Source organism: Pocillopora damicornis, chromosome 1 (genome assembly GCF_964200805.1).
Source record: "Pocillopora damicornis chromosome 1, jaPocDami1.2, whole genome shotgun sequence".
Classification (NCBI taxonomy): domain Eukaryota; kingdom Metazoa; phylum Cnidaria; class Anthozoa; order Scleractinia; family Pocilloporidae; genus Pocillopora; species Pocillopora damicornis.
This window is the reverse complement of record NC_142670.1, coordinates 10,071,404-10,090,275: the sequence shown is the minus strand read 5'-3', so window position 1 is coordinate 10,090,275 and position 18,872 is coordinate 10,071,404. Positions and strand designations below refer to the sequence as shown.

General features: G+C 37.5%; 1 protein-coding gene across 2 annotated transcripts; it reads left to right on the top strand.

The window, feature by feature from the left end:
* The first annotated feature begins 4,793 nt into the window (after positions 1-4,793).
* LOC113680303 (stimulated by retinoic acid gene 6 protein-like) lies at positions 4,794-18,440 on the top strand. Of its 2 annotated transcripts, XM_089200469.1 has the most exons (20): positions 4,794-5,033; positions 5,766-5,823; positions 6,269-6,354; positions 6,980-7,122; positions 7,751-7,871; positions 9,031-9,079; positions 9,421-9,561; positions 9,899-9,981; positions 11,044-11,105; positions 11,313-11,374; positions 11,574-11,655; positions 12,682-12,757; positions 13,593-13,668; positions 14,080-14,128; positions 14,479-14,587; positions 14,699-14,809; positions 15,849-16,012; positions 16,589-16,705; positions 17,429-17,485; positions 17,615-18,440. In XM_089200469.1, exons 1-20 carry the CDS (start codon positions 5,005-5,007, stop codon positions 17,797-17,799), a joined length of 1,860 nt encoding a protein of 619 aa, XP_089056595.1. In that variant the 5' UTR covers positions 4,794-5,004; the 3' UTR covers positions 17,800-18,440. The 2 variants fall into 2 exon arrangements, with proteins under 2 accessions (XP_089056595.1, XP_089056638.1); XM_089200512.1 differs by lacking the exon at positions 16,589-16,705 and having other exon boundaries at positions 4,816-5,033.
* The last annotated feature ends 432 nt before the right edge of the window (positions 18,441-18,872 follow it).

The window sequence follows — 18,872 nt, the reverse complement described above, 5'->3', positions numbered from 1 at the left end:
GGAAGATCAGTAAACTAGTTTATGTCATATGCTTCTCCTGAATCTTTAATTTTACTTCCCTGTTTGTTTTTTTCCATAGAGTCTCTTTTATATCTCTGTATGCCAGCTAATGATTAAAATCTCAGTGAATAGATATGCCACATTGTGATAGTTTTTCTTAAATTCCATCTCAAAGGTTTTGGCATTTTCTATGTTAAAATTCATAAATGACAATCCCTTTTCATTCTTGTAGAGATATGTATTACATGTTTCTATAACTAAAATCTGAATCATGAAGTCAACTTAATTTCAATGAGTTTGAAACTTCATTCTAGAAAAGAACAATTTACAGGAGTATAATGTTATATTTATTTGCCATCTTCCTTGTATATACGACTACCCTGTCTTCACCCTTTAACTACTGAGTGACCAAAACAGAATTTCTCCATACTGTATCTATAAAATATCATGCAGACAAGTGATGAGAGTAAGAAAAATATTAATTATGGGATAATGATACAAAATTCTCCAAACAAATGTAATGAGAATCATCTGGGAAACAGTAAGGAGAATTACTCATGAGATCTTGGGAGTTAAAATGCTAAATGGGCATCCATTACATTGTAATGATTAAAATATCCTTATGCTTTCAGATGTAAAAAAACAAAATGTGATGAGAATCTGATCTTATGAAACACTTCCAACGGAAAAACCTGTTGCTGGCATCTTTAATATGCCTTCAACATTTCAATTTTCATGGGAAATGCTTTTTTTTGAAAGGGAAATACAGAAATTTTTAAAGCTGCTAGAAATAAGCTGTTTGCAAGTAATGAATAGCAAATTGATAATCATAATAATGCTTTACATTCTTCAGTCATACATGTTGGTTGTGTATAACTACCATTGTAGAGGTGTCTTTTAAAACATTTTTTGGTGTGGCTGTTGTTCTTTGTTGATCTTTGTAGCCAAAAAAGCTACTTAAGTCATTGATCTTCAATTTTTATGTGTGCAAGCTAAGCAACCTCCCGGGAGGAGGAGTGGAAGACCACAGAATGATGTTCACTAGGCACTTGGACTTACTTCAATCATATATGAAAGGAATATTCTACATTTATGAAACTGATTACACAATGTCTTTAATAACTGTACACATTTTATATGTACCTCACATTTGTTGGCAACGATAGTTAAGATTGTTAGGAAAGCAAACAAACAAATGAACAGAAATCAGTGAAATGAGGGAAACTGTCAATTTTACCATAATATTATGATAGAAAAAACATCAAAGAATACTTAAGAAGGGTAACTTGAATTGTGCTAGCTAACTTCCTCCATTGCCTTTCATGTTTTAGATCAAATAAAATTTAATCAGCTGTAGGGTTTGCTTACAATGTGTAAAATCACCAGTGTGGACTTGATTCTTCTCAGATGTCAGCTGGTAAAAGATAGATACTAAAAATAGATGACCATAAGAAAAAGTACACATCGTCAAACAAATCAAACTGAAGAATAATAGAAGCAGCAAAAACATATTGAGGTTTTTCCTGTTCACCAGCAAGTTAATTAGATTTTGGATTCTACATTCAAACTGGGTGAGATTCAATTTTTTCATATCTATAGCTTCATTATGGTTTGTTTAAATGGAGAGGTAATTGTTGTTATAGCTTCACAGATGTTTTTGTTTCTGTTGCAATTTACATTCATAACAAAGTTTCATTTGACATAGAATGTTCCAAGAACTTTCTCCCTTTCTCTTCAATATTATTTACATCTTAAAAAAACTTATAGCTTTTGATTCAGGCAATTATTTGAACATGTGAGTAACTTTTTATGTTTTCAATGTAACAGGATGTTCAAGCAGAAGATAGCCTCAAAGAGAAATGAACTTGACTGTAACAATTAGGTGACTAATTTGGAAACTTGAGCACTTAGTAAATATGCCTTGGCTTGCAATTTGGATTATTACAGTTTGCTGAAGTGATTGAAATGTCAGTCCTCATGCAGGAACCTTCCAAATGACCTGTAAAGTCTTATACTATGAGATACCTTTAAAAAAATGAACTGTGTTGGTCAGTATCTATTATAATAATAGCACCACCTAGTAACAAAAAGTTAATGATTTCCAGTAAGCATGAATGTTTGGGAGAAGTTATAGTGATAATTGACCCTACTTTTGCTAGGATGCATAGGGTTTGATATGTGTATCTGTTAGCTTTCAAACTTTCACTTTTGTATTAATTTTAACTGTTTACCATATCTATTTCTCTGTACCTTAAGCCCTCAAATGTTGAAGCAGGTGAGTCTACAACCTGACTGCCTTTGTTTGGAGTTGTACAATTATGTAATTTTTTCTGAGAAAGTTAAACCACATTCTAACATGTAATATTATTATCATTATTTAAATTGTATGAAATACTCTTGCTCAAACTTTCATTGGTGCATGGTGTTTCTTGCTTACCAATGCTCATACCCAAACTAAACATTGATATAAGGAATTGGTCATAATATATGAGACCACACAATGTACAAAGCAAGAATATAACTGCCTTAGCTTTATAGGTTAAAAAATGAAAAGAAGAGAGTTGTGCAGACAATATCTTACTTTTTATCCTCCTCTGGATGTTTATGCAAGTAACATAGTCACTATCAGTCTCATTTGCTCTCACTGTCCATTGAGCTCGTGGAAAGATGATAACTTCAGTATTTTTTTAATTAGGAAGGGAAAGCCTGCCCTCTTTCTGCAGAGAGTTCTTTTGTGCATAAGCAAATGTCTGTTTTGAAAGCACTCAAGTGCTTCAAAAATAGACAAAAAAACAACTCTTTCAAAAGTACTCTAGTAAGACAGTGACTTTTCCCACTATCAGCACTAACCTGGTCTAATTTGTACATGAAGGTTATTCCATGTAGGCTAACCTTATAAATTAGTTGTGAAAATTTCTTGAACCTGTTGTTGTGTGAATGTTTGACTCAATTTTACCTTTACTAACCTAAACTGAAGAAATAGAAACTTGAAATTTAATTGTTCTGAGGTGTGCATCAAAATTATGAAGTCAGGTCAGGCTTGAACTACAGGTTTATAGGAAATCTGCATGTGCATGTGTTTCCATACAGGTACAGGCAGTTTGCTCAACTTTTTCTTCAGTACACATTTCTTTTTCTAAGGATATTGTTTATCTGGCCTATGTTGAATTTTATTTTTCAACCAATTTTATTTTATTTTGAATATTCTTAGATCTTCTGGTATCATTTAATATTCACGTAATTAAAAGAATTTAATGAAATCTTTCAGATGTACGGTACATCATTTTTTCCTCTGATCCTACTAACATTTTTTGTGAATGGATTGGTATTGGCTACAAAAGTACAGTCAACTCAAGTTTTGTTTACAGGCTATGCATCAAATTTATGTAATAAAAAATTGTATCTTTCTAAAAACTAGTTCATCAGAATAAGAATGAGTTACAAGGCACAAGTATGACTTTTCACGACAATAGTTTTCAGGTTTGAGAAAAGTCACTGCTTACTAAAATCCTCAGTTCCTTTGCCCTGACAGCCCAACCTCATCAAAACATTGGCAACAGGAGCGATTAGCAAATTAATGATACAGACAAGAGAGCCAATTCCCACATACACCCTCCTCGATCCTGTTAGCTTATTATGGACGTGGCATTTCAAATATGGTGTATATAGTACCACAGATTTTCCATTTCCCTTACTAATTATTTTGTAATGGTGTTTACAAGTTGTAGAAAATGATTGGGCCGAAATATAATACAGAGACTCGCTAGTATAGAGTCAAATGAAAACTTTTTACATATAAATAAAATTTAATGTTGTGTTTCATTTTAACATGTTGCAACAACTTCACCTTCCAGTAAATTCAATTATTTGTAAAATGAGAAAAATATACCAATTGAAGCTTTTCAACCTATTTAAAAGAGCTAATAACAATATCAACTCAATTTTTAAACTTAAGACTGAGAAAACCTTGATTGATGTTTGGAATTCATTTATGTGATATACAAATGAAATTCAGGTATTATCTCAAGTTTTCTACAAATGTCTTCATGGTTGAATCCTTAGTCTCTCTTTGTCATCAAGTTTTTATTAAGATATTCTAGTTCTAGTTTGTCTTACTTTAATTCAAACTTTTGCAGCCCAGGAAACATGCTCGAAAAATTTCGTATTCTCAGCAGCTAGAGTTGCTAAGATCATGGACGGTTGGCTTAAAGACACCAACATTTTATGCAGCTACAGCAGAGGTTACTGAATTAAATAACAGCTCTTAGCAGGATTAATTCTGTCAGGATCATCAAAGAGATATTCTTTCAACATGTAATATCGCAGGAAGCAAGGTGCTGGACACATTTGCACTTGGCAAACTCCACACTTAATGAGTTTTCCCATTAGTTGTATGTGTACCTTACATTATCTGAGTGTCAGTTTTTACGGGATAGTGAAACTGCACACGGATGAAGCAGATATGCGGTGACTGGTTAGGATTTGCTGACAAGTTACTGCTATCTCTTCGAAAATAATTTCCTGTTAGTGGAGAGTAGCTCAACATAGTTAAGACAACTGCTGATGTTCTCCATTTCTACTATCACACCAACCTTTTCATTGAAGTTTCGGAATCCACGTGGGAAACACGAAGAAAGGCAACAGGCAGACCGTCTTCGTCCAAAAGTAAATCCAGTCGCTTTTGTAGCCTCTATTTCGAATTATTTCGCTACCACGTTAACAGCCAGCGGTTTACCAACAGATTTACCTTGGTTAGTCATGTATGGGGAATTATTATCTGCTCAATTCATATTTTGTACTATACTTTACATAGATACAGTAATGTCCTTAATAATTCCCCATACATGACCTACGTAAGCAGGTTTTATACCCATTCCCCACGGATAGACTGAAACCGCCAAGGAGAGGCGAGTTAATCTTTAACGTCAGCAGACGGAGTTTGTCCCCAAGAGGAAGTTTTAATCAGTGAAGTAGAAACCTATCGAGTTTAGAGACGTAGTCATAATGGCTTCAAATGCGACAAATGAGGATGAGTAAGTGATAGAAAGAGTTGTAACAAGTTGTTAATTTGTCCCATTTATCGAATGCATACGTGTTCGTCTCGTTGAGGTGAACTGACATGGCGGCAAATGCTTTAAAGCAAAGCTTCTCGCACTTGAAATTACGATAGAAGTTCCTACAGTTTCCAGATTTCCTTCCTGTAACTTCTCAATCAAAATTTGTTTCCTATTTGTTAAAAGAGGAGTAGACGGAGTTTGTTTTCGTGGAGAACTTCGTTTCCACGCAAAAATTAAAGGCACTTCTAGTTTTAAAGACACCACGTGTGTTAAAGTAGTCTTGAAATCTTCAGCCTTACAATACCTCGAGCAAACCTTGGCCTAGCCCAAGTCCCTTTTTCTTCCGTTGGAAATCGGAAGTAAGATATTTTGGCACCAGTTACTTTGTCTCGATAAATCTTCGTACACAGAGGAACACAGCAATGTGTTGGCATGTCTGAATTCTTATCCACAAGGAAAGACTTCTTACGAGGTTTCAAAACTCCAAAACTTTCATAAATGACAATAAACAAAAGAACGCCAATATTTTGGGTTTGAAGTAACGTAAAAAGCATCTCGATATAAAGTCTCCCTATCGTTGAGTGGCCTTTCGGGCGCCATTTATGAATTCGATCTATAGAGCCTTTTATTATACTACATTCATGAGATGATACGTAATGAAAGTTATAGATTCATGCGCTACTAAATTTCTTTTTTCTCTTAATGTAGCTGTTTGAAGGCTCTCAACCAGCTAAGACAATTTCATTTTGGATGTCTTGCTCCTGCAGTGAGTGCTCGTTTAATTTCGTATATTTTGTTGGGTGATAATAACAAAAATAATGATAACGATAACAATAATGACGAGGAGGGTGAAGATTATGATAAAAATAATGATGATGATAATTATGACGACGACGTAAACAGTAGCGATAGCGGATTTCCTTTTTTCCTTGCTCTTCACCGTGTGGACATGGATTTGGAAAGGAGCCATTATTTGTTAAAGTTCGAATAGAAGAAGAAAATTAAATAATTTAAGAGTTCTACGTTAGGCCTGTTGGAAAATAATAATGATAAAACTGGTAATGAAAGGTCGCTAGCCTGTGTGCAATAAGTGGTTGTACAATAGAAACTGGGAATCAGTTTTTCTCCTCATTCGGTGTTGTTTGTGTAATTCATGAGATAAGATTCATTTTAAAGAATCATTTAATGTTTCTTTCTGTTTTTCTTTTCAGTTGGTTATTATTTTAGTTTTTTCATTCCTGAAGCGACGCACCAAGCTTAAATTGGAGCTATGGGATGGGCGCCCTGGACTTTTGACGTATGTTGTCCGAGTATGAAAACAGATGTTTTTATAATTATTTGACAGAAAATCTAGAATTTGAGCGATTTGGCGCCCACACACACGCACGCACGCTCCCATCCACACAAACACCCACACGCTCCCATCTACACAAACACCCACACGCATGCGCTCGCAACTAGATAAAAGCCTCTTCCTTAGTGATTTGCTACATTGGAACCCGTCTCGCTTTGCGTTACAATTGATCCCGTATGTTATAAGAGTCTTCACGTTGCAATACAATTCAAATCGAGATGGACGCCACAATTTAAGTATATTTTACCCCCAACATTCAAAAGCTAAAGGTTCAAAACTGAAAGTGTGTCTCAAAAGCTTGTTTATCACATGTAAAAGTGTGTTTGACTCCACATTTCAAGCATAGGTGCGGTAAGTTGTTTCAACTGATGACTGACTAACTTCCACTCTGGTCCTGCCGCCAAAATTATGCTTGGTCTGCAGGAAAGTGTAACACCAACCAGGATTTTAAAAAACAAAAAAAAGGGTAGTGGTGCAATTTATCAGCAAGTTGCTGGTTATGTGGCTTCTGATCAAGCAGCAGTACAACTTTCCATAGTGACAACATATCTGTATCATTCTTCTTTAGACCGATGAATTTTCTTGGTGGTCTCAGTAACAGGTGGACTATTGCTGTTACGTTTGGAGCCACAGGTAGCACTCTTATAACCATGGCATTGGGTGGAAGCGGCAGTATCTCGATTGTCCCATCTGAATCTCCCTGGATAAAAAGTAGGTAACTATAACGCTATTATGATCGAATTTCTTAGCGGTGTTGGCAGTAAGAATCATCACGGAGCTTTTCCCAGGAAAAGCTTTGAAATAAAAAGTACAGTAACACATGTAAAGCATATACCCTCAGAAATCTCTCTGTCATGCGCATCATGCACGATGAATGTCTAATCCGGGTTCCATTAAATTGCTCTGTAATAACAAGCTAAACCCTTGTGGTCTCCAAAGTACAGCACTATCATCACAACAAGCGCATGGCCATATTATTAAATGTTTCATTTAAACCTGTAATAACATCCCAAAATTCAAAACGAAATCATTATATAGAGGCAAAATAAGGCTTGGAAAACAAACAAAACCAAAATTTAAACAAGTTAGCCAAACATGAATTGAATAAAAATTGATAGCAAAAACAAAACAAGTAGACAAGAAAACACCCACACAAAAATAACCTCTGCAAGGAGACAACCAAAGCTAGGAGACTGAACCAAAAGTATTTTAGAGAAACGACAAAGTAATTACAAAAACCTAGAATTAAAAGAGTTTCTTTATGGTAATTGAAGAAGTATTTGAAGTCCAAGAATCCTTGATTAAAACTTCGAGCATTTCTTTCTTTCTATTTACTCAGTTATTGACGTCTTTTTGGCTGTCCTCCTTTGTACAACACTATTCTATCCATACTTTGTCTGCCTCACAACTGAATACAAGTTCGTTGGTTCTATCCTTGGCTTTCTTTATGGTGTGTTGAGGTGTGTATATGAGTATTGTCTTATATGATGAGATTTTTTACACTAGTTAGTGATGTCAGATTTCATCTACATCGGTAGGACGGTGTAGAAATTCCGGTCATCTCAATTTTTTTTTTAATGCTGGGTGTTTTACTTGAAACTTCAAAAACGCTTTTGACATTAGTTCTCAATTACATCAGTGAGTTGAAAACCTGCGATTGCATGGGATATGAACGTTCATTTTGGGTTTGGGGCTAAAAAACATCGGAACTCCTCGGAGTTGATGCAAGTTTCTTTACAGTAAACACGCTGAGTACTATGCTTAGTGTACATATATCGAATTATAGGTGCACGCTGGAAGTTTGCAGAGCACGAGAGATGCCTAAGAGTTGCTCGAGGCGCAGCCGAAACCAAGTCTAGCTTCTCGAGAAAAAGTTTTGAATTTTTTTATTGTATGGTTTGAAAATCAAAATCTTCTATTCGAAAATAGTTTAAGTAAATGTCAGCACCGAAAAATAATATGATCCGTTCGAAAAACGTACGAAAAAACTCCAAATTTCTTGGATTTACAAGACCAGCGTGGTAGATTTACGCGCTTGAGTTGTTGTTTACTAAAATGTACGACCAGCAGGTTGCGTAGCTTTGTGTTGAAAATGCTGAAAATTGTATGGTTTCAAAACACAATCTGCTATTGAACCACACTTTTGGAACATATCAACACTTCAAAATAATATTTACCATTCTAATGAAGAGTGCCTAACGCCACAAAGCCTTAGCTGAGGTGAGGAAACTCAGTTTTGTTTTCGGCTATAATTCTCATCGCGTGTGGGAATGAAGTATCGTCAACTCGAACACTAATTTCGTCGCTTGAAAGAGCTACATGCTCATCGTAATGCGACGCGAGTTTGTTTAGCATATTTTCTTTTCATCTTGAGCTGAAAAAGGTCCATGTCTATTGCGATAAAACGGAAAAAATCTTGAAAGTTTTGAAAGCTCGCGGCTAAGCTCGATCGACGGGAACTTTTAGCCGAAGTGAAACTGCAAACGTCATGTTATGGATGCACGGCTGTGCGTACATAAAGATTTTTACCATGGTAGCTTTTTAGGAATTACGTAGGACTTGTGCGCGCTATATAGGCCAGATGATAGGCAACTAATTGACTTTCATGGTTTCTTTCAGGTTTTCTTTTCAACTTGCTACACAGATACGTTGCCACGTCGCGTATAAGGTATTAGTTTTGGAATGCATCAACAAGCATGAAGTACTTGTGTTTCTTTATGATCACGCAGATAAAGCTGCTTGCTGTGTTTTTATGAACGACTAAAACCTAAGGGAATGAATTAAAGAGAAAGAGGTAAGTCATCCAAAATACTAATGTAATACGTGGATAAATTTTGCTATATATTTGTTTTATGTAGAAAGGGCTAGAGAGCACTCCCCGGGAATTTTTTTTCGCTGTTGTTTCGAGTGCCATTATTGCAGTTGGCTATAAATTAGATTTTAATGTGTCATGGAACAAAATTATGGCCTTTATGTCTTTACTTACCAATGTATTTCTTTTCCTTTTAGAAAAAAGGATCCTATGGAATAATATTTCTTATTTCTAACCTGCCTACAACACTGTGCCTTATCTTTATAACAGTGCGATTTGCTTTCCTTATTGTTCGACGAGTTAGACAGATGTGGTCTGTATCTTCTATGGAGTCAGCTGTAAGTTAGAGTTGCATACATGTATGTTTTCCTCCCTTTACAGCAAGTACAGAGGTGTGTAATTTTTGCCTGTGTCTTCGACTGGCTGGAGTTTTTAGATCATTCCCTGTTTAGTTAAGCACGGCGAAGCAATAATAACATCATAAAATTCAAAGGAGGGTGTGGAGCAAGGTTTCAATGACGCTTTAAAATCGAAATAAAAAAGAAAATTACAAAGTGTCATGAGATCTGGGAGTATTCAAGACTTTATAAACAAACAGGAGAAAATGGCAACAGGAAGGTACAAATTTAAAGGATTGAATGTATTGGTAACTGTTCCTCAAATCTTTTTCTCTAGGGAAAGGACTCCTGCTCCCGCTCACTGGCTCATGATGCTGACGTTGTTCACGTGAAGTTCATTTTAGGGCAAAAACTTCCAATGTAAAATATCTTTTTAAAGCCCCAAAAGTTGGTCCTCTAAACAAGCTATTGTTTAGTGTATGACTAAAAACAGTTAAATTTCACTATCTTTCATTTTCCTTGTCTTGATTTGTTTTGCCTTATTCCTTGTCCTTCTCTTTGTTTTGTCCTTGTCCTTGACCTTGTCTTTGTCCTTGTCTTTGTCCTTGCTCTTGTCCTTGTCCTTGTCTTTGTGCTTCTATTTTGTATTTTTTCCTTTCCTTGTCCTTGTCCTTGTCTTTGTGTTTGTGCTCATATTTTCTCTTTTTTCCCATCCTCGTCTTTGTCCTAGTCCTTGTCCTTGTACTTGTCTTTCTCCTTCTCCTTGTTTTGTCCTTATCCTTGTCCTTGTCCTTGTCCTTGTCCTTGTCCTTGTCCTTGTCCCTGTCCTTGTCCTTGTCCTTGTCCTTGTCCTTGTCCTTGTCCTTGTCCTTGTCCTTGTCTTTGTCTTTGTCCTCGTCCTTGTCCTTGTCCTTTTCCTTGCCCTTGTCCTTGTCCTTGTTCTTGTCCTTGTCTTTGTCCTTGTCCTTGTCCTTGTCCTTGTCCTTGTCTTTGTCATTGGCCTTGTACTTTTCTTTCTCCTTCTCCTTGTTTTGTCCTTGTCCTTGTCCTTCTCTTTGTCTTTTACCTTGTCCTTGTCCTCGTCCTTGTCCTTGTCCTTGTCCTTGTCCTTGTCCTTGTCCTTGTCTTTGTCCTTGTCCTTGTCATTGTCCTTGTCCTTGTCCTTGTCCTTGTCCTTGTCCTTGTCCTTGTCTTTGTCTTTGTCTTAGTCTTTGTCCATGTCCTTGTCCTTATCCTCGTCTTCCTCCTCATCCTCGTTTTGTCCATGTCCTTGTCCAAGTCCTTCTCTTACTCCTTGGTTTGTCCTTGTTCTAGAGTCTTTGTCTTTGCACTTGACCTGACCTGACCCGACTTTAGCCTTAGCTCTTGCCCTTATCCTCCAAGTCCCCGTCCTCGTCCTTTTCCTTTTCGTCATGGTGAGCTATAGATCAGAATAAGAGTTATTGTTATTGCCAGCAGTGTCGTCTTCGGAATTTTTTTTAGATACCCGGACAAGACAGAGTGGTATTGGAAGGTCTTCTACTTTTTTTATACACCAAGACAAGGTGTGTATGGTATTCCATTATAACATAAACAATTAAAGTTTGTATTTTCGGTCGTTCTATTGGTTTTTACTTCATGATTTTCAATCGCATATAGGCCCTGGTTCATTTATCATTTTGTTTATTTATTTCAATATATTTTTTAAATAACGAGCTTAAAACTAGACTTAGAGATTGGACTCATGACATGGACAACTGGTATGATTTCAGATTTCAAGTTCTCCACTCATATGATATCAACAGTGTTTCTCGTCGGGATAGTTGTCTTTGAAGTAAGTACTCAGTGTATCAGAAGATGCCTTGTCTATCGATATGGAATTGGAGTTATTTTTCTCTGCATTTTGATTTGTCTTTGGCAAGGATTCAAGTTTTATAACAGACACGAGTGTGTATATTAATTACATATTATCTATAACAAATTTTTGCCATAAAATGATTCCTATATATTCTATTTCTCTTTGTTATATGTAGGTATTAGTGTTTTCGCTCTCATGGTTTGAAGAAATTATGGGCGCTTTTAGGGGTTTCGATTTGAGTTTTCATACTCTGAGAGGTGATGTATTAGCAGTAAAATATGATAATTTACCTGGTTCCTAAAATCTTTCAAGGTCAAAGCCTTGATGGACTTGACCATGTGAGGCGGACAATCTTTCATCAGTCTGATATGGTTTGATGCTACTCTGGTTTAAAGATTTAATGAATGTAAGCGAGAAGTTCATAGACCCTAGGAATTGATAGAGCCCACAATTCATAGACCCTTCTCGGTTACATTCATTAAATCTTTAAGGTAGAGTAGCATCAAACCATGTCTGATTGCCCACCTGGTTGCCATGTGAAATTTAATATATTTGATCAGTCCTTTCGTCGCTAAGTCCATCAGTCAATTAATCAAACCTTTTCCTAAAACGACTCAACATATTATGATCCACGGAAACTGCTTCATAAAAATTAGTCATATTACTATTGTTCATTGTCATATGTCAAATGGGATAACTGCACTCAGATAGGCTGTATTTTCTGCGCCATTTCTTAGAAACTGTTACTCCTGTGAACATTACTATCAGAACACCCCACAAAAAAAGACCACGTAAGGAGTCGAAGATCTCCTCAGAAAATTTTGCTATATTGCAGAGGGTAAATCGTTCTAAATCGTGCTGGGATGATTATGAACTTGAAACTTCAGCGAGAGAAAGTCGCTCATGCAAAAAGCCTTTATCGTGCACATAGAGACCTCTTTCCATATAGTGAGGAGAATTCCATTCCGACGTCGTATCGAGAAGGTCAGCTGCAGTATTACGGGTTATTTTAGCCTGTTCTAGGCGCTCAGTTAATGAAACGATTGTAAACGACGCAAAAGTTACAGACAACTGAAATCGAGGAAGGTTTGGCTCGGGATCGTAACGTGAACCAACCAAATTCCTCTTGTTGTTTTTGCTCCACCGCCACTTTAATCGCACTGTTTAGAAATGCACTGTTCCCTATTCCGCTGTTTTATTACCCAGTTGCTTGCTTGGAACGGTTTAGGTCTGTTTTCTATCTTTTGTTGGCTAGATTTATATATTTCTTATATTGATTTTAGGTTGTCTTTACGGATCGTGCATTTTCGCAGCTCTGATTTATGTCATAACAACACTTCATTTCATGAAGTGCCACAGGTATCTATGACTAGTTACCTAGACGTGTTCGTGTGGAGCACGAGGACACTTGAGTTTTGTGAGGGATCAGGGATGGCGCAGTACTGAGTGAAAGCGCCCGTCTCCCTCCGCTTCGACCCGGGTTCTTTTACCGGATCCAGTGTTAAATGCTTTGAAGGTTTTTCCCTCCGGGCCCTCGTATTTTCTTCCTGGAAACAGTGAACAAGGAGAGTCACTGCATGGAATGCCCACTGCTAAATTTCTATCAAGAAACCGTCCGATCTCGATCGCATGTCAGTATTTCTTTCAAAATTTGTAATTCTGTATGGTAAAAGCTCTAAAGCTAAGGTAACTCATATATTCTATTGAAAACGACCTCAGTACGTGTTTATGAAAAAAACAAAACCCTCTGACCACCCCCCTTTCTCTCCCCCCCCGACCGCCACCGGGTGATCAATAATGACACGTCCCTTCTTCCCAATGCGAGTTATAATATTTCGGGTTCGAGTCACGAGTCGAGTTCGAGTAAATTTAAATTACTCCCTTCTTTTTGCTTTTAGATTTTTTTTTCTCTTTTTTTTGATTTCTGTGTCAAAATGATGTGAGGGATACAAGAGCACCTAGTTTTAAGCTTTTTGTCGGCCGTTTGTGAGGGTTAATTCACTGATCCAGAGCTCCTTGACTCGAACTTGACTCGTTACTCGAGCTTGACTCGGGCTCAATGTTGACTCGTGAGATGGTGTTACTCTTGCTGTGCAAGTCTTTTCCTGCAACACAACGCTTACTCGTTTTAAGGCTTTCTTTTGAATTCGGACTGAAAGATTGTTACAACGTCTATTGTAATTCTTTCTCCTAGAGACCACATGCTCCAGCTTTACCGTGGAGATAGACGCCTAATGCAAAATGTTTGCCTCTCGCCGGCCTCTTTTGTGGTATGGCGATAAATTTGCTTTCAACACTCCTATCAAAATTAAAGAGGAAATGACTAACACTTGCCTACACCGATATCTGTTGAAACATTACCTTACATGAAGGGCAAGATGATTTGAAAGGTTGGAAAGCTTTCAGCCTTTTCCAGAAAATTGAGAATTTGCTCCCTGAATAGCCTAAAGATGGTTGAATGTAACTGACGACAACAGTCAAAACGCGTCAAGTTCACCTTCACCTTCACCTTCACCTTCACCTTCACCTTCACCTTCACCTTCACCTTCACCTTCACGTTCGCGTTCACGCTTACGGTCACGGTCATCACAGTTACAGCTGCGTTCATCGTCATGGTCACGATCATGATTTAAAGGAGGTCACGCACATTTTTTCTTACTACTGAATATTTTGTCTTGAAGGGGAGAAGTTTGAGTTATACTGGATACCAAATCGCCTATTCCGTGATCGGTATGTATGGTGTTCCTCAAACTTAAAAGCATTAAAAGCAATGCAAAAGCTGTAGTTCCAATTATCCATTTTTATTATTAATTTCACAAGAATATCCAGAGTAACATATCTGGCGCGATCCTTTATTAACGCAAAAGAGGAGGTTTCTTTTCGTTTTTACCTTGCCTAAGATAATTAAGAGTTGGAATAAGTTGAGGGTTTGCATAACTTTCACGTATGTTCTAAACACCTCTTGTGTTAAAACAAGGCTTCGTAGAGTGAAAAGTAGTTTCTAATCAGGTTATGCAAATTGTGAGATATTCAGATCTCTAGTATTGTTTTTTCAATTTTTCGCTCGTTTCTCTTTGCAGGTTTTGTTGTGTTGTCAAATTTGGGCTTCGTTCTTTCTCTCATTCTAAGCTTAGCAATTCATTCCAAGATAATACGCGATTTGATTTTATCAATTGCAAAGGGACTTGTGTAAGTAGATTGATAATGTGAATAGGTTGTTATATATGTTGTTTACGTTTTCCCTCAGGCATTTAAATCGTTTTTGTTTGTTTAGCTGTTTGCTGTTTTTTTTTTTTCCAGACCATCGATAGTGCTGGCTGTCATATTACGAGTGTTCCAGCGCGTGTTCCTATCTCGATATGTCTTTCGTGACAGAGAATACCCAAATTTCTCAGTCGTGATTGACAACAGGTAACTTAAAAAAAACAGCTTCTGTTTCTAATAACGTGATAAGCTGAGCTGCGCACGTACTTTGACTGGTTCTCGACACATAGATGACGTCATGATAAACACATTTTCGCTGCTTTATCATTGATTGTTAACGTGGCTGTGTTCAGTTATAGATCACAAAAGATGCCAATTTATGGTAAGAAAATCACTGAACCACTCGGCAATTTTATCGAGCGAGTGCTCAGTATTTTCTTGGCCGCCAACTTTTATTTTAATAGCAGCAGAAGGCTGGGGAGAGAAAGAAATTTGTACCAAGGGGGCGGTTGACGGTCAAAAATAAGGAGTGGCGTTCACTCTAGCTCCAAATCAAAATGGCCGGTCGGATGAACGATCGCGAGCTTATAACGCTAGCTCGCCCTAATGAGACGCCTCCACTGCAAAGTCAGCTGTGAGCTACTACTGACCAGAAGCGAGTTAACATGGCGTCTATGTGTTAGTTAGAGATTACATTGGCGTTAAGGGTGGGTGTGCCATTCTGAGTCTTACTCCTCTTTACCTCCATGCAACGTTAAATGAACCAATTTATGTCACAAAAGCTTGCATTCTTGCACTATGCACTATGTAACATTGGCTGTGTATGCGAATTTTCCAACACAATTTGTCCAAGAATGCTGCAGCTCTATAGCAAATCACCTGAATAATTTACCTCTCCTCTTCTCTGAAGAAGATCATTCTGCTTTTAAGAGGCTTATCGGGAATCAGCACATGGGGCTGCCTCCAGGTTCCTTGACGGTCTTGGCCTTTATCGAGCAATATTTACTTGAAAACTTTCGAAACGACAGATCGTAGGTAGAAAACAGTTTTTTACGCCAAACAGCTAATTTTTCCGCCACGTAACCGCTAATGGTTAACCCCACTTAGACGCTCTTCTTTATGTTTACCTTCTTGAAAATAGTCCACGTTTTCTACTCGACATTTTTCCTCTCACTATAAACAGCTATTCATTATTTCTATGTTTCACTTTTTTCTATTTTGTTCTCGTTTTGGAATCATTTTTCAGACGACTGTTCTCTATCGTGTCGTATGCGTTCGTGTTCCTCAACACCATTGTTGGAGTCCTGTCAGGTCTTCTTCGCATAGCTAAAGCTATGATTCTCGGGCTTTTCTTCTTCTCGCGTCTCGACCGAACTGTTTTAATGCCAGGATTTCAGAGATGGGACAAAGGTAAGCTCTCCGAAAAAACGCATGCTTAGAAAGTTAATTCCTCCGTGTACCTATAATCTGCCATTCAGTGCTTGCCAAACGGCTGTATCTCTGCCAAAAAGTTGAAACATTGGGTAACTGCTTGTTGCTTCTCAGACTTTGTTTCTTGCTGCGTTTGATTTTCTCAAATTAACAAAGCATTTGAATAAAAATGGAACACAGCATAAGGGACTGTTAATAATTTTTGGCCTGGGGGAAGGGGATCGGAGGATTTTGGTTGTGTCACAATATAATCTACCCGACCCTCAATAAGACTCCGTAGTATTCTAATGAATTCCCCCTTTAATCCTTATTGGCAGTCAATTTGCTATAGTTCTCTCCTTTCAACTCTGTAAGAGACGACTGATTCCCCTTCCTCCCCCACTGAAAGCCATGCGATCACTTGCAAAATCCTCTTTTCCCTTCTCAACCCCAGTAATAAATTATGTTTGGTAAAGATACTTTAGCCATGCTTCAACTAAAAGGACCTCAACGGCAACGCAGACTTCAGTTAAATCCCCATCTAACGCCCATTTTCCCCTTCAACTTAACGAACAGGTTTTGTTGCGTATCTTGGATTTCTTCATGTGTTGGTAGCCCACAGACACCCTGTTGTGTTAATGTTCTGCCAATTGCTCATTGAAAGCAACAAGGCGACAACTTCGGAGGAGAAGCGTAAGCAACTTTTAAGAAATTAAATTCTTCTGATCTCGGAAGAACACATTGAGAGTATCAACTCGAGAAGGATTGGTTAATCAGACAACCAGTCGCTCAGTCAGTAACCAAGTGAATCAATTCGTCAGTCAATCAGTCCGTCCGTCAGTCAGTCAGTCAGTCCATCAGTCCGTCCGTCAGTCAATAAGCAATAAGTAAATGTGTCAGCAGGTCAGTTATTCAGTCTACCTCTCTTTTTCTCCGTCTATCTGTTATTCCGATATTTTTCTCACCCGAACTGTCTTTTATTAACAATTATTTGCCGAAGGCGAAGTGAATACTGTTGAATAATTCCCGTATCAATGTTCACTGAACCTGAGGCGAATAACATTTAGTACAGTTGCTCAGGTGCTTTCGAATAATTTTGCAAATTATTTAAACAAAGAAAGCATTTCGCATATTTTGTTACAACTGTGTTGATTACTCGTATCTACGTACATAAGAAAGAAAATTTAACAGTGTCATTTAATGCCATTGGAAGCCGTGTTCCAACAAACTCAGTATGATAGCATCTTTTGTGCTTTTTTCAATTGACATTTTTTTCCTCTCACATTTATCACTTCCGTGGAAACGAAGTGATTAAGGCGAGATATGACGCAATCCTCGACCAATCAGATTGCGCGCACCTCTACAACTAAATATAGCTGTGTTTAACAAACTGACTTAAAAATCTGTCCGTCACAGGGAATTCCAGCATTTCTGTGCAGCCAAACAACGCTGAGGAGCCAAAGCAAGTCACTGGTATGTCACTTAATTAATGTATCGTAGCCTTACCGGAAAGTGCATGAGTTCCGTTTTTAAGGGAGTCTACATATAGTTTGGATTTTCTCAAATGCACCTCAGTAATACAGTTTATGTACTTTGAAACAGGATTCAAACGCGAAATCCACCATCCACGCCTGGCACAGAGGGTAGTCAATCGCTGGCTTCTGGCTGTAACTCTTCTCCGTAATCCCACGCTAATACAGTATCGTCACCATTCCTTTTCGGTACCTATTGAACAAAGTGAGGTCGATACGTCTTCAGTTGCAGTTTTAGTCGATTCTATGGTCTAATATTCACGTTTAGCTCATAGCACATAAATAATTTAAGGATTAAATGAGGGGCATTGTAATAGCTAAGTGCTGTAAGGTATATAGCTGTTTCGAGAAAGTTTATCAGAAAAAAAGCGGACAAAACTGCACGGGACCGTCGCTCGTTGTGACAACCTCGGAAAATAATGTGGGTATCCAGTCATTAACGAATTTTAATAAGTGAAAGAAAATAAATTAGTAAATCAAACTCTCTACACCTCGTCCGTACAATGACGTTTCTCAGATTTCCCTTGCATCCTGAGTTCTAGGTGCCGTGACCTAAAAACTATCCACAATACCTTTAGTGGTTGCATTGTCGTGTGCATGTTTACGCTTTTTATCCGACCGCCTCTCTCGAAACAGCTGTATATTCTATGTTAGGTTTATGCTTCAAGTTAAATACGGCGCGAAAAAAATTGCTTATCATGTAAAAATGTAACAGAACATTTTCTTTTGTTTTTCTTGATATAGTTTATCATCATGAAACTTTTAAAGTTCGACTGTGTCTCTAAGACTAAGGTAGACAGTCTAATATTAAATAACAATGAGGTCTAACAGTGCTGAAACAAGTACAGTTAATGTTGTGTTCTATGTTATATTTATGCAATAAAAACGACTACTCGGCTACGAGGTTGATAATTTTGCAGTCTGGGGACAAGTAAGGATGAGATGGACCTTTATTTGGATTTTTCTTAGGAGCTAATGCCAGCATGCATCGAACAAACAGCGGCAAGTCACCCAAATTTGTTTTCCCTCCTACTTTCATAGTTTGTAGCCCGATATGTTCTAATAATTGTGGTGCAGTTTTTTTTGTAAAAATTTATTTTAGTTTTCGAGAAATAATTTTTTTCGTTCGACCGCTCAAATATGCAAATTTTCACCGTGAATATTACCCGAATTGTGTGGCCTCATGCAACGAATTGTGAGACCCACGGACCCACGGTATTTCTGTTACCATAGTCCTTTGTTTTATCATCTAAACTTAATCCCCTGTCGTTATTGAAGCTGGCAAAGAAATATATACTTTTTGGTGAATATTTTTGTCCGACAGACTT

Excerpts from the sequence above, each read along its gene's own strand:
- LOC113680303 (XM_089200469.1), top strand. The coding sequence starts at position 5,005 with ATGGCTTCAAATGCGACAAATGAGGATGA. Across the intron at positions 11,106-11,312 it reads TTTTTATACACCAAGACAAG|ATTTCAAGTTCTCCACTCAT; the intron begins GTGTGTATGGTA and ends GTATGATTTCAG. Across the intron at positions 17,486-17,614 it reads GGAGCCAAAGCAAGTCACTG|GATTCAAACGCGAAATCCAC; the intron begins GTATGTCACTTA and ends ACTTTGAAACAG.